The following is a 14132-nucleotide window of genomic DNA, read 5'->3' as shown; positions in this document are numbered from 1 at the left end:
TGAAGGCGATGCGATGTTTGTGTTAGGAAAAAGACTCAGTCAAGTCGAGCCGTGCTATAAAGCGACAGGCTAAGAATCCACCAGCCAGGCAGTGGTAGGCCAAGGCTCGAGGATGGCGGTTGGTAATCGCTAGAGTCGCAAAGCGTGGCAGTTGGGTCTGTCACCGAGGATAGCGGGGTCGTGATGGCTGGGGTTCGCGAAGGTGGGACTGGGCGGAATTAAATCGTATAATTACTTCTAGGACCCCTACGCAATGATAGGATATTGCAATCAACGCATGACCGAAAGGAAAATCGATGTGGTCGAGTTGGCGTGACTTGTACGTCCAAGAGTCGCGAACAACAAAAGATCGGCACGCGATTAAAAAAACCAGACTTGATCTTGGGGTCAAGCTAATGGGGTCAATTTGGAGCTGAACTGGTCCCTTAATGTTAGCAGCGAAAGCAATAAGTGTCGCGTGTTTTTGCGGCTAATATCGAGGATGTTATTGATTGAGGTGGATCAAAGAAAGACGGGCCAGCTTGGGGAAGGCCGGGATGTGGGACCATGACTGGAGACTAGAGACGGGGTGATGCCGAGAGACCATCTTAAAGTTGGTCATGTAAACGTTGTGAGTTGTCGTATTGCTGGCCTGTATATCTCATGATGTGGAGAGAAGATAAGATGCAGACGTGATAGTGGTCGAGGCGTTGTTGCGGCGCCGGGTGAGGCTTCTTCCTTTTTTTGTATAAGGAAACCAGGCTTGTATATGACGGAGTTGGCTTGAGGTCGTTGCTTATTTATGTGTAACGTTCGACAGGAACACGGAAGATTTGACTGATGAGGGACAGGATCATCCTTGAACAAGTGTTTCGAGAAGGTATAACTCATCGTCGTCCGGCAGACAGAGCAAAGTCGAACGACGTACGGCAGGGACGGAGACAAAGGGGTTGGGCCCAGTATTGTGTATGATCTAGCCAGTGGTAGACAACGACAATTCCATGATTTTCTCGTGGCTCACATGCAATGATCCGATTCGAAGCATGTGGTGATTTCGTGGTACAAGTAGACGTGCCCGAGTGTGGTCCTTGCTGTCTGAAGTGGCGCCGTTCAAGGATGAGGATGCGGAGGGGCAGATGAGACGTGAACAGAGAGAGAATGAGTAGAGAAAGTTATACAATTACCGACCTTGAGATGAGGTTCGCAGATGTGCAACGAATGCAACACAAGTGTGACAGAAGGATGCTGGAAGCCGAGGGGTTGTAAGAGAAGAGAGAAACGGAAGGCGGAACAACAGGACGAGAGCGAGGCACTCGACAAAGATACAGCCTGAGTTGAGTGACTTTTCTGGCTGAGATAATCAGGAACAGAGATGAAACGGGCTTACACCACAAATAAGAAACAGTAATAGGAGTTCAGGCACGCTCAGCAAAAGCAAACCAACGCAGTGCAGTATGTACTCGAGATATCAAAGGGTCTCGAATGCCAGAAGAAGCAAGTACAGGTACTGGCTGGACTGCAAGTGCACTGTAGTAGTCGCTTTACCAAAAGCTTCATTCGCAGAGCAAAAGCGTGGGATGGACGGGACGGAACTGAAGAAAAGACGGAGCTTGGTCTGGGGAACGTGGGTGCGGGTAGAGAGTGGGGGGTCGTTGACTTTAACAAAAAGGATGGAGCCCCTCAAATGTTCAAGTCTCTCGAGTCTCACCCATCAAAATTGGATAACCAGAATCCTACCTTCGAGGCTTCGACACCTTCACTGAATTGCGATACAAGGGTCTCCCAATGTCCAATCCACGCTCACCATCCTAAATGAGCCTGAACCCTTTTCGTACCATGTCTTTGCCTTCTCGGTTAAGCGTCCGTCTTCTCCTCCACTTCGCTTCTCCACCCTCGCCTCTCTCCATGCAACCTCCATATCCCTGCGTAAACCACTAGCGCAGCCTCATTCACATCTTTGAATGTCCGACCTGCCGATGACTTTTGCTGATCATGAAGAGATACAAGACGGTAAAAATGCGTGCTGTAGATTCCTCCAGTCTTGGTAAAAGACAAGAGGAGGACCTCATCAGTGAGGGCTTTCAAGCAACGCATGAACTCATATACCAGGTTGTGAGGACCCTTGCTCCGGGGAGGATGACTGTACAGGGATATCGCGCTTTGTCAATGTGATAACATCTGTTCACATTTTGACCGGGCATCCATGATCAATCTCTTCACTCAGGATTTGTTGTAGGTGAGCACTTGGGCTCCGCATCTTGGCAGTTCACCGAAAGCTGAGATCCGTTGCGACATGCATAGACACCAACAAGTGTGACTTTCTGGTTACGTTTAGCAGCCATGGCCAGAAATAATTCGTAAGGCTCGAGGCCTTGTTGGTTCGATTTTGTGAGACATTTCATGGGTCTGACCAACCAACATTACAGCTCAGGAGGTGGACATGACTTCTTCATCGACCCCAATATCAATCAATGTTTACCCAATCTGGAATAACCCCAGCCTGGGATTCTCAACTACGTCCAATAACCGTTTATAATGAATGGTGCCTCACGATCTCTCGGACCACTCACCCCGAAGCCAAGTTGGGTATGATGGAAGCCGACATCTCACGGGCCACTCCGGGCTCCCATTTGCGTTGTCACGCTGGCATTATGTACACCAGCCCTTGCGTGATGCGATGATGCTAGCCTGCGGGCCGTCTTAGGCTCACTTTCGTGTGTCATCAGCTCTTTAATGGTGGCATGAGCAGTGCGCTTCATCCCGGAATATCGGGGTGGGGAGATGGCCAACGCTCCAGGACGGACGCGTATCTGAGGTAGCAATACTCGGTACGTAATCCTTTAAACTCGAGCCGAGTTCATGTTATCTATCCGTATGGTGCTCTAATTAACCAGCTGGCATCGGCAATCTGACTCCTCGATTGCATGAGTTGGAAAATCGTAGTAAAAAAGACTTTCGTCAACCGTTTCAACTCTTAGTAAGTTATAACTTACAATCTTCAACATGAAGGTTGTCGATCATTGACCCACAACGTGATTCGACTACTGGGTATAGCAATGATGCACCAGCTTAATTTTGTCTCTTTGCTTTTGATGCCGAAAACATAACCTAGGGAAAATCTCAGTATTATTGATCATGTTTCAGTCACTGGGGTCATCGAGCATTCTGGAGATTAAGCTATCTATACTCTCGTAAATCAAAGCCGAAAGCTGTAAAACTATAATATTTAATAATGACAGCATCAAGATCATAGGCTGCAGTCGCTATGTCATCGACCATTGTTACATGCTAACAAGGATGACCCAATCCCTCGTTCTCCAAACTGATTGCTAATTTTACGTAGTAGTAGAGAGACACTTGCTTTTGTTCATCGGCTCCTTGGGAATCGATTAAAACCTGTGATAAATGGCTAGCGATTGTCAGCCCCATGAACCACGACATGACACCTATCCTAACACTGAAAACTGTTGATATTTCCCAAAATTAAGACACTTTTTGAGACTCGTCAACTTTCTGAACGCTAACAGGTCGCCTGACGAAAAAAACCCCGGGTTTCTGCAATGATGCTTCTCCACAGCGGCTGATACATTTGGCTGGGGATTGTATTAGCTCGCCTGCAACTATTTCCTCAGGTATGCAGGTCCCTCCCCTATGTAAGCGGCCCTAATTAGCCATCTCCTTGTCCAAACTCTTGGACCTTATCTCAGGGACTCTTTATTGGTCGTGAAACATGCAGGCGCTGAGTTCCATTCACTCATGGAAATCTCAAGATCAACGTAATGGATTGCGGAGTAGATAGGTAACCTGCAGGCTATGATCTGGAGTCCGGGGAAGATCCCTACACCTGGAGGTGCCCTATCTGTGAGAACAATCCGGTTGAATATACACACGGTGTCACGAATTTCTTTTACAAACGTCTTGCTCAACACTCCCAGAGTTCCAGCTGGAGGGATCGCCTATGTCGTCCCACAAGACATGACATTTTGCCTCATGCATGAACTGGTAACACACTGCACCATGTCGAGTTTCTCTCCATCGAGTCTGATCGATTGCCCCTCGTGAGGCTGGAATTACGACAACATGCACGACCGTCGGCCAATAGATCCAACAACGACGGAGTACGACGTATCCCGTTCTCGACCGAGACGCCATCGTCGGTGATCCTTCTGACAAGTTGCAGTAGCCTTTCGTCCTTGAGTCTGCAGCTGTTGGGTCTGGACAGCCTATTCGGTGAGCCAGAAATGGAAAGCCAGGTGTCCGGAACGACCCTCCACGAACTGGCATCTCATCGCAACCCAATAGCAGAGGATATCGAGATATTTCGGCCATAGTCATCAGCCAAAGTGATATTTTATCCACATGATTCGAGGGTCCTGCGTGTTGACAATGTGAATCGATCGGCAGTTACAGCGCTGTATTCCATGCGGCCGGATCACAAAGTGGAGTGATGGGGGTTTTTAGATCTCCGGTTCCAAGGCGATCACTGAGGCTAAGACGATGCCGCGCTCTGCGATGTACCAGTGACGAGTGATTGATTGATTTGACTCACTAGCAGTCAAGCTTTACTGCGTGGGGGTGGTTTTTAGTCTGGACAAGGTCCCACATAGAATGGGCATATGGGAGTCTCGTGACGACCTTTGGGCTCAATGATCTGTAGGCTGAGGCTGTCGCACTGGTTCGTCATATGTTGATGCCGTCGTTCCAAATTTACCAGGTGCTCCTAAGGCTGCTTATTAGCTCATGAATTTTGAGTGCTTCGGAGATTCTCCGTCGAGCCTGGATCCTTGAGACTTGGTTGTTGTATCATGAAAGAAGGGCAGAAGGGAACAAAAATCTTGGTACTTCATGGGCACACGATCAGTTCACGATGACGAGTGGTAGCGATATCGGTCCAGCTATAATGATGCAGTAAATTTCTCAATCGCATGCTCAAAAGCCTACAACAACCGTCGTTGGAGCATATTGATTGTCTTATGAAGGGCGCTCCTCCTAACATCAAGGCTCTTTTCACATTGAATTCAAGTTCAGCCCTTCGTTACCTCTTTGATTTCGGAACATTTCAATGAGGGGCACCGTTGAGTTTATGGAGCTCTTTAACATCGCAAGCCCCCTGCACTAACGAGTAACAGTAAAGGCCAAAAGGCAAATGGATGACTGCCGTCCAGAAGGTTTGGAAGGGGTTTTCGGGTGATTTAATTCCGCACCTCATGAGTTGATCTCTTCCTCTTTCTGCTGATGCTGAGGTCTACATGTGTATGCTAATCCGATGTCAGTAGTTGATTGGTTCTTGTCCAGGAACCTTGGGAGTCAGTTTCACACTTCAGGGCTGGCCAGAATGGAATAACGAAAGGCCAGCCTGCTAAATAATGGCCATGAAATTTTATTTCTCCAAGTTTTCATTCTTTATTCATTAGGTTGGTAGATATCCAAGCTATACTGACTTGAACTGGGCTGCCATTCAATAGAAATCGCAACTTTAAAACATGTTCTTCCTTATAACTCCACCATATCGAGTCGTATCGATACATCAAGACATTTCCTACGATTGCGAAGTAAATCCAGGTAATTAAATTCTATGGACAGAATGGAAGGTACGGGAAAAAAAAAGTGCAAAGATTCCGCGGGGACTCCCCCAACTCTTCTGACTAGAAGTCAGGCGCCAAAGGGGCTATTCCGCTTTTGTAGTGGAGGTTTCTACTTGCGAAGCAGTCGCCAGCATTCACGCTATCGCAGCGATAGTCCTGGTAAGGCGGTCCCTGAGGTAGTACCTATCCACCGAAAAATAAGTGATCACGCACCGACTCCGGCCAACTCTTCTCCCCTCTCATTTCCTTCCACAAACCGTTGATCGCTTTGCAACTACCCAATAGCTATTCTATTATTATGTGATCGAACCTCTCCTCCCTTTAGCCTCTCATTTTGCCGCGACGAGTCAATTCAACAACATCGACACATCTTTCAGCAGCTCATCATGCCTCCCGCAAAATCATCCCGCAATCACGACGACAAGGCGGACACACCCAATTCCAAGGAAAAGGGTGGAAATGGCCATACCTCAACGAAGATGCGTCGCAACGCCAGCCAACAGAACCACTCTCACCTTCGCGAAGTCCAAAATGCTACGGCCGCTGCTCCCCCTCAACCACCAGCTGAGCCTTCTCCCCCTAGTGTTCGTCAACCCCCTCCGTTCCCTCATGATCTACGGTCGCGCCCCCGATAGATGGTTGGAAGACTTCGAGTATACAATGATTGCTAGAGGATACCTGACGCACTGTATTGTCGAATTATCTGCTTTATTCTGTCATCCTGTAGCTCTCTTTTGCAAAACCAGCCCCAAGTCTCAACTATTTATCGAACCATTTTGCAACACTTACCAGACCATGGTCGCTCTGATTCTGCCTCGAGATGCTAACTAGTTTCCTCCCAGCTGCACTGGGCCTCCTTCGACCGAGATATCCTCCATGCCTACCGTCGTGAGCATCGCTTGAACACGCCGAGCTCATTCTCGAGCCCATACTGCCAATGGATACTTTCGCAGCCGAATGGCATCGGCATCCATTCTCCAACAATGGTTCGACGCCGACAAGCTCGTCGCCAGAGCAAAGACCAGCTGGCACTCGCCGTGCGTAAACATTTTAATGGAATGGGCGTGCAAGAGAACGATGTAATAGTCGATTTTATTTACAAGATTCGCCACGATCCTAGTCGCATCTCAAAACCACACACGGGAGGCAAGACCCCGACTTTTGCAAAATAAGGGCGCTTATAAGCGATGGATTTTACGCAAGGAACGGTTACATTGGTATGGAGTTTTGGAGTTGAACGCAAGCGTTACAGCACTTTTGCTTCCAGCGACTTGCGAATTTTGTTCTTTTAACAAAGGGCTGCAAAGGCATATAGGCATGATTGCATTGTGCATAGGTACGGGGAGTCACGACATAGGTAGACTTGAATGTCTTGCGCGGATTCAGATTACGTCATAAGGATACCACTTTAAGCAGAGCCAGACAATGGCTTCAAACTACCAGTACCTACCAGTATGTTTCAGGGTACTTTGATACCCAAAGGTTCATGAAGGATTTAGGGACTATGCGTTCTTTCAGATAGAGAGCGCGTACTAGCACTATTATTCTCTTATATCTGTTTCGTTGTTTTGCTATTTAACTGTGATTTTGTTTAATCTTTTTATTTTATTATTATTATTATTATTATTTTTTTAAAAAAAAAGTTTGTCAGTGATTGAAAATGGGACATTGGCGTTGCCCCGGGGAGTTATCATGATAAGCCATTAATTGATCGTTAGCTCAAAACCTGACCTCTACCTACCTACTCAATAAAGAGGACAGCCGAGGACATAGGTAGTCATTTGTTCACAGTCCGCCCTGCACAGAAAATGACAACTGATCTTGCTGACTCACCACTCGTGATCTGTCAAGCATCACGGCATTCTATAGCCTGCTCTCGGCTTGTCATCCATGATATTAAATGTTCGGCTATCTTAGTCGGGGTACTTTCGGCATAAGACAACCGCCGATATCTTTGCGATGATATTCGAGGATTGGGTTTATTCTTAATTTGTTAGCTATATATGACATGTAGGGAAAAATTCTAGACTTGAGATCACAAAGTCTGACTATCTTACTAGTTTTCCCTGCCTCAACTCATCATAAAAATTAGTTCCTGAGCGAGCTGCTCTATCATCGGCTTCCAGTGTTCCTGAATACATATTGACCAATAAGCTTCCATGTATAGCGCAGCCGAAGCCGGCCGTTATGACGAAGCTGGATGCCTGAGGCTTGCCCATGGAAAAGTTCGAGATAGGTCTCGAAAAAAAGAGAAGCACGAGCTATTCCGCTAGTTGCTCGTAACGTTTCACTCTCCCCTCGTTGCACCTTTTGCACTTCTCTGTATTTTTTTTAGAGTCAGATGAATTCCTGCAGTTCAAGATGAATCCTAGTTTGATATCGAAGGCCGCCGCTCCTGCGCGTGTGCTGGCGCAAAATGCACCTAAGCTTCAGTGTTTAAAGAAAGGTGCCCAGCTTCACACTGTGGCATGGCGAGCCAGCTCTGAAACCCGATCTTCTTTGAGGAAGAGGACTCGAGCTCCTTCGGCGAAGCGGGTGAGTAGCTCAATACCAATTGATAAAATTTTACATTCTGATATGTGATAGTTGTTCCATGCCACAAGTGCCGTCCAGCAGAAGGATCCTTACCAAGCTCTTGGTGTTAGTAAGAGCGCATCGGCCGGCGAGATTAAGAAGGCATACTACGGCCTAGCGAAAAAGTTCCATCCCGATACGAATAAGGACCCCCAGGCCAAGGATAAGTTCGCCGATATTCAATCCGCATACGAGATTCTGTCCGACCCCAAGAAGCGCGAGCAGTACGACCAATTCGGTGCCGCTGGCTTCGATCCCAGCGGGGGAGGTGCACCAGGCGGTGGTGGTGGTTTCGGTGGAGGGCATCCGTTCTCTGGCTTTGGAGGATTCGGTACACAAGGAGGATTCGGCGGCTTTGGCGGACAGGGAGGTTTCGGAGGCGGCGTCAACTTCGAGGATATCTTTTCAGCGTTTACCGGACAACAAGGCTTTGGCCGCCGTGGACGACAGCAAGCTCATCAGCAGGAGATCTTGGTCGGTGACAATGTCGAAGTTCAAGCTACTATAAGCTTTATGGAGGCGGCGAAAGGCACCAGCAAGACGATTTCGCTCACACCACTCAGCACATGCGGCACATGCAAGGGTAACGGTCTGAAGGCCGGCACATCGAGGAGTGCCTGCAGTGCTTGTGACGGAACCGGGACTCGAGTACACTTCATGCAGGGTGGCTTCCAAATGGCATCTACTTGCGGAACTTGTGATGGTACTGGTACGGTTATTCCCAAGGGAGCTGAGTGCAAGACATGCTCAGGAGATGGCGTTGTGAGGGAGAGAAAGTCAATCACGGTGGATATCCCTGCCGGTATCGAGGACGGTATGCGACTTCGAGTTGACGGTGCTGGTGACGCGCCTGCTACTGGCCGATCTTCCGACCCCAATGCTCGTGGCCAGAATGGAGATCTGTACGTCTTTATCCGAGTCACCAAGGACCCCAAGTTCCGTCGAGACGGCTCCAACATTCTTTACACTGCCAATATTCCTCTTACAACAGCCTTACTGGGTGGCCATGCAGAGATCCCTACTCTGGATGGAACAGTCAATGTCAAGGTTGCCACTGGCACCAACACTGGTGACAAGATCACACTTCCCGGTATGGGAATGAAGCGTCTCGGTTCACGACGTGGTGTCAACGGTGATCTCCGTGTTGAATACCGAGTTAGCATGCCCAAGTATTTGACGGCTAACCAGCGAACTATTGTCGAGTTGCTTGCCGACGAAATGGACGACAAGACTGCCAAGCGCGTGATGGGCGTCGGTTCTTCCAGGTAAGGCACTGATTGCAGCCTCAACGGTTTGAGCAATTGACACTGACCTTCCAAGGGATCCAAATGACCCTGAATCGCACAAGAATGAGGGCTTCCTCAAATCGCTTTGGCATACACTGACCAATAATCCCGCTCACCAAAAGGCGAATGAGGATTCAAGCAAGAATGACGACTCAAGCAAGAAATCTGATGATAAGGATAAGAAATAAACAACTTCCGACTGATGATGATATGTATCATATACTGGGGGTATTATTAAAATTAGAGTGGGAGAAGCGCATTTGTTGGTGTTCAAAAGGATCATATTTTTTGTATGGCGTCGGTGGAGGGTTACGAAGCCCAACTACCTCCTCATGTAGATCTGCCAACTACATCAGATCTGTTGTATACTAATCCCGTAGTATAGAAGGAGCTGTGAAGCTCCAACGAGGCCACTCTCCTCATTGAAATTGCATTTCAAGTCACTTGAAGGTGCACGTTGGATATGAATGATATTACGAATACATCACACGGTCTACGTCAATGATACACGTTCATGATGAACTTACCGTGCTGAAAACCGACGTCTCCAGAGTCGAATGAGGCATGAAACCTGGGGGCACCTTGTCTGACTTGATTAGAGTCCAAACCGTTCATCATAATTATTTAACTCACATACCAGCGCGACATTGTGTAGTGTAGCCGTGTGCCTTCGTGCTGTCTTCCCAATAAACTCCTGCAAAATACCAAGGTCTCTGGTCTCTAGCCGATGGGCTTGAGCTTCTTCTTCTTTTTCTTCTCGCCACCTGATCCTTTCTGGAATTGTCGCCAGCTGCTGATCCGCTCATCCCGGGTGGCTTCCCAATCCTGTTCATGCTGTCGCTTGCGCTTACGTTCTTCCACCTCGGCATCAGTACGTCGTTGTTCACGACCTTCTTCCTGGAGCTGGGCTTTCATCTGGCGACGTCGGCGATGCTCGTTATCAATGAGAACATCTCGCGCTTTTGCGCGCCACATCTTTCGGAACTCTTCCGTCTTGAGCTCTTCGCTGTCGACAGTCCATTTGTTTTCGCGAATAAGCAACATTCGAGCGTCCGCGATAGCTTCATCTAGTCGTGCACGGTGCTTCTCGTCCATGAGCTCTGTCTGTGCCTTCTTTAGCCGATCAAAGGCATCTGGAGCCAGCGGATTCTTTGTTTTATCGGGATGGATGAGTAGAGACTTCTTGCGGTAAGTAACCTTGATGTCTGAGTCAGGGACACCAGGTTGGAGATCAAGAACGGCATAACTATGACAAAGTTAGATCTTAATGCAGAAAAATTACGGGGATTTAACATACGCATCGAGGCGAAATGCCTTCAAGATGCGGTCAATCTCAGCATCCTAGAGAGAGTCAGCAGGAGTCTTTGATGACTGATATAGTTGTCGCAAACAACTGACCTTATCAAATTCTTTGGCTTCAAGCTCAAGAGCATCGAGCGCGTCTTTATCTTCTTTCGAGTCTTTGCTGGACATTATGGGCAATGATAATTTTCTAGAAGTTGAAATGATGAAGGACCAACAAGGTTGAAAGTGAGTGAAGCGTAAGGTAGGTTGATACTAGGCGATGAGCAGTCACATCGCCGGAACAAAATGACCCACTTCTATGCCCCGCGAGATAAGATAACAGAAAAAATTATTGGGAAAGAGAGCTACTGAGCCTGTTAGACTATCCTAATCCTACATACATATTGCTGATATCGACGGCGAGTCACAATGCCACAACGCGGCGTCTCACCGACCCCTTCCGATGGAGAGATTGATATCTTTGGATCGCTATACCCCGGCGATGGCGAGAACGAGAAAGGCGGCAACGATGGCAGCGCGGACTTCGACTTCGATGGCCTGTTAAACGCCCCAGAGCCCGGCAACGATGACAACGATGAGGCATTCATTGCCCTCCAACAGGCGGCTTCTTTTCGAAAAGCATCCAACCTCAAGGGAAGGACAGTCAAGAAGGGTGGAGGTTTCCAGGCAATGGGTAAGAATGGCCACATATAAGGTGAAGAGACTACTAATATCTTCCAGGTCTGAATAGCAATCTCCTAAAGGCCATTACACGGAAAGGGTTCTCGGTCCCAACTCCAATCCAACGCAAAGCCATTCCTTTGATTCTGGACAGAAAAGATTTGGTCGGCATGGCCAGAACAGGTTCCGGAAAGACAGCAGCCTTCGTTATTCCTATGATCGAACGATTACGCGCGCACAGCGCAAGGTTCGGAACACGGGCGCTTATCCTTTCGCCTTCTCGAGAACTCGCGATTCAGACTTTGAAGGTTGTGAAGGAATTCAGCAGAGGGACCGACTTAAAGTGCGTTTTACTTGTTGGTGGTGATAGCTTGGAGGAACAGTTCGGATCTATGGCCGCCAATCCCGATATCGTGATCGCAACACCTGGACGATTCCTTCATCTGAAGGTCGAGATGTCTTTGGACCTTTCTTCTATCAAATATGTGGTTTTCGATGAAGCTGATCGCTTGTTTGAAATGGGTTTTGCGGCACAGTTGACAGAAATTCTTCATGCCCTCCCACCATCAAGACAAAGTTTGCTCTTCTCTGCGACATTGCCTGCTTCTTTGGTTGAATTCGCTCGCGCCGGCTTACAAGATCCAAGTCTTGTGCGACTTGATGCCGAGACAAAGGTCTCTCCTGATCTCGAAAGTGCTTTCTTCTCTGTCAAGGGTGCCGAAAAGGAGGGGTCTTTGTTGCATATCCTCCACGACGTTATCAAGATGCCAGTCGGAGCCCCAGTGAACGCAGAGGACTCCGAAACAGGATCCAAGAAGCGAAAACGGGGCGCAGACAGTTCAAGCGGCAAGCCTACAGAACATTCCACGATCATCTTTACAGCAACCAAGCATCACGTCGAGTACCTCGCCAACTTACTGATCTATGCCGGCTTCGCTGTTTCCTATGTCTACGGATCCCTTGATCAGACTGCACGAAGAATTCAGGTCGAAGACTTTCGAAGAGGCAAGACAAACATTCTTGTCGTTACTGATGTTGCTGCACGTGGTATTGATATTCCAGTTCTTGCCAACGTTATCAACTTCGACTTTCCCCCCCAGCCCAAGGTTTTTGTTCATCGAGTTGGTCGTACTGCTCGAGCAGGCCAGCGTGGTTGGAGTTACAGTCTCGTGAGAGACACTGACGCTCCTTATCTACTTGACCTTCAGCTATTTCTTGGTAAGAGACTTGTTATTGGCCAGGAGGCCAAGAACCCATCATTTTCAGATGACGTGGTTGTTGGCGCATTAAAACGAGACCCTGTGGAAGCTCAGGTAGAATGGTTTAACAAAGCGTTGTACGAAAGTGAGGACATCTCAGCGCTACGTGGAGTTGCTATCAAGGCAGAGAAACTCTACTTGAGAACAAGGAACTCGGCAGCCAGTCAAAGTGCGAAGCGGTCGAAAGAGTTGGTCGGAAGTGAGGGTTGGACACAACTTCATGCACTCTTTGGGGAGGATGTTGATGGAGCTGAACAAGCACGAGCCAATATGTTGGCTAGAATCAGTGGTTTCAGGCCTCAGGAGACTATCTTTGAGATCGGTGGACGCCGAGACAAGGGAACTACTGAAGCTGCCGAAGTAATGAAGCAACTGAGAAAGAGAATTACGCCACGAAGGCAAACGGAGAAGAAGGATCATGGCGATTTCGATGGTATTGATGACGATTTGCCAGTTGGTACCGAGGTGGACGCCATTTCTGATGAAGATGAAGACCAGATGGATGTGGACGAGGCTCCTGAAGAGTCGGATGATGGCTTGGAGGTCACCGTATCCAACACCAACCCAAAGAAGGGACAGACGGATTGGCGAGACTCAGAGGTTTTTATGTCTTACACGCCTCGAACATTCAACGCTGCCGAGGAACGTGGCTACGGCGTATCGTCCGGTGGCCAGGACTCTTCCAACTTTGTAGAGGCTGCTCGTGGCGTGACCATGGATCTTACAAATGATGAGAACGCCAAGAGCTTCGGCGAACCAACTCGCTCAAAGATGCGTTGGGACAAGAAGTCCAAGAAGTATGTTTCACGAGAGAACGACGACGACGGATCCAAGGGTGCCAAGATGATCCGTGGCGAGAGTGGTGTCAAGATCGCAGCCAGCTTTCAAAGTGGCCGCTTCGACAAGTGGAAGCGTGCCAATCGTCTCGGCAAACTCCCTCACGTCGGCGAGGCAGAACGTCCTGGCGGTGCCAACCATGTCGCCCACATTCCCTCTGGTGTCCGCTACAAACACAAGCAGGAGAGGGCACCAAAGGAGGCAGACAAGTACCGCGACGACTTCCAGGTTCGCAAGAAGCGTGTCGACGAGGCGAGAGAGAAGCGTGTGGGCCGTTTCCGCGATGGTATGGGAAGCAAGAAGGAACTCAAGGGCAGGGACGATATCCGCAAGGCGAGACAGGAGAAGGAGAAGAAGAGGCTCAAAAACGCCCGTCCTACCAGGAAGAAGTGATTTGTCGATTGCAGTGGCATCTACGCATGGCGTTTGGTCGATTTATAGAAAAAGTAATGCGAATTGTGTCAACAGGTTTTTTTCAGCACTTGAATGAGCTAAACTGTGTAGATATTTTTGAGTGTGAAATCAGGATATGTTGCCTTTTATCACGGGCTATGTGAGCCAGGGAATCACAGAGTTCCGAGCCAAACATTGATTCTTTGGAATTTCTTACCCCTGAGCATCAGAGTCCAATGCTGCCTGGTACATAC

General features: G+C 48.4%; 4 protein-coding genes across 4 annotated transcripts; 3 read left to right on the top strand and 1 right to left on the bottom strand.

The window, feature by feature from the left end:
- Positions 1 to 5950: 5950 nt before the first annotated feature.
- FPRO_02769 (uncharacterized protein) lies at positions 5951 to 6736 on the top strand (the record flags this gene model as incomplete). Its single annotated transcript, XM_031227093.1, has 2 exons — positions 5951 to 6148; positions 6407 to 6736. 2 exons carry the CDS (start codon positions 5951 to 5953, stop codon positions 6734 to 6736), a joined length of 528 nt encoding a protein of 175 aa, XP_031077564.1.
- Positions 6737 to 7925: 1189 nt separating this feature from the next.
- Positions 7926 to 9612, top strand: FPRO_02770 (uncharacterized protein; the record flags this gene model as incomplete). The annotated part of the gene is made up of 3 exons (XM_031227092.1): positions 7926 to 8099; positions 8151 to 9403; positions 9459 to 9612. 3 exons carry the CDS (start codon positions 7926 to 7928, stop codon positions 9610 to 9612), a joined length of 1581 nt encoding a protein of 526 aa, XP_031077563.1.
- Positions 9613 to 10144: 532 nt separating this feature from the next.
- FPRO_02771 (uncharacterized protein) lies at positions 10145 to 10897 on the bottom strand (the record flags this gene model as incomplete). Its single annotated transcript, XM_031227091.1, has 3 exons — positions 10145 to 10670; positions 10722 to 10765; positions 10823 to 10897. 3 exons carry the CDS (start codon positions 10895 to 10897, stop codon positions 10145 to 10147), a joined length of 645 nt encoding a protein of 214 aa, XP_031077562.1.
- A 240-nt stretch (positions 10898 to 11137) lies between these two features.
- Positions 11138 to 13878, top strand: FPRO_02772 (uncharacterized protein; the record flags this gene model as incomplete). Its single annotated transcript, XM_031227090.1, has 2 exons — positions 11138 to 11402; positions 11450 to 13878. 2 exons carry the CDS (start codon positions 11138 to 11140, stop codon positions 13876 to 13878), a joined length of 2694 nt encoding a protein of 897 aa, XP_031077561.1.
- Between the last annotated feature and the right edge of the window lie 254 nt (positions 13879 to 14132).

Source organism: Fusarium proliferatum, assembly GCF_900067095.1.
Source record: "Fusarium proliferatum ET1 genome assembly, contig: FPRO_scaffold002, whole genome shotgun sequence".
Lineage (NCBI taxonomy): Eukaryota > Fungi > Ascomycota > Sordariomycetes > Hypocreales > Nectriaceae > Fusarium > Fusarium proliferatum.
The sequence above is the reverse complement of the archived record's forward strand: the minus strand, read 5'-3'. Positions and strand labels throughout refer to the sequence as shown.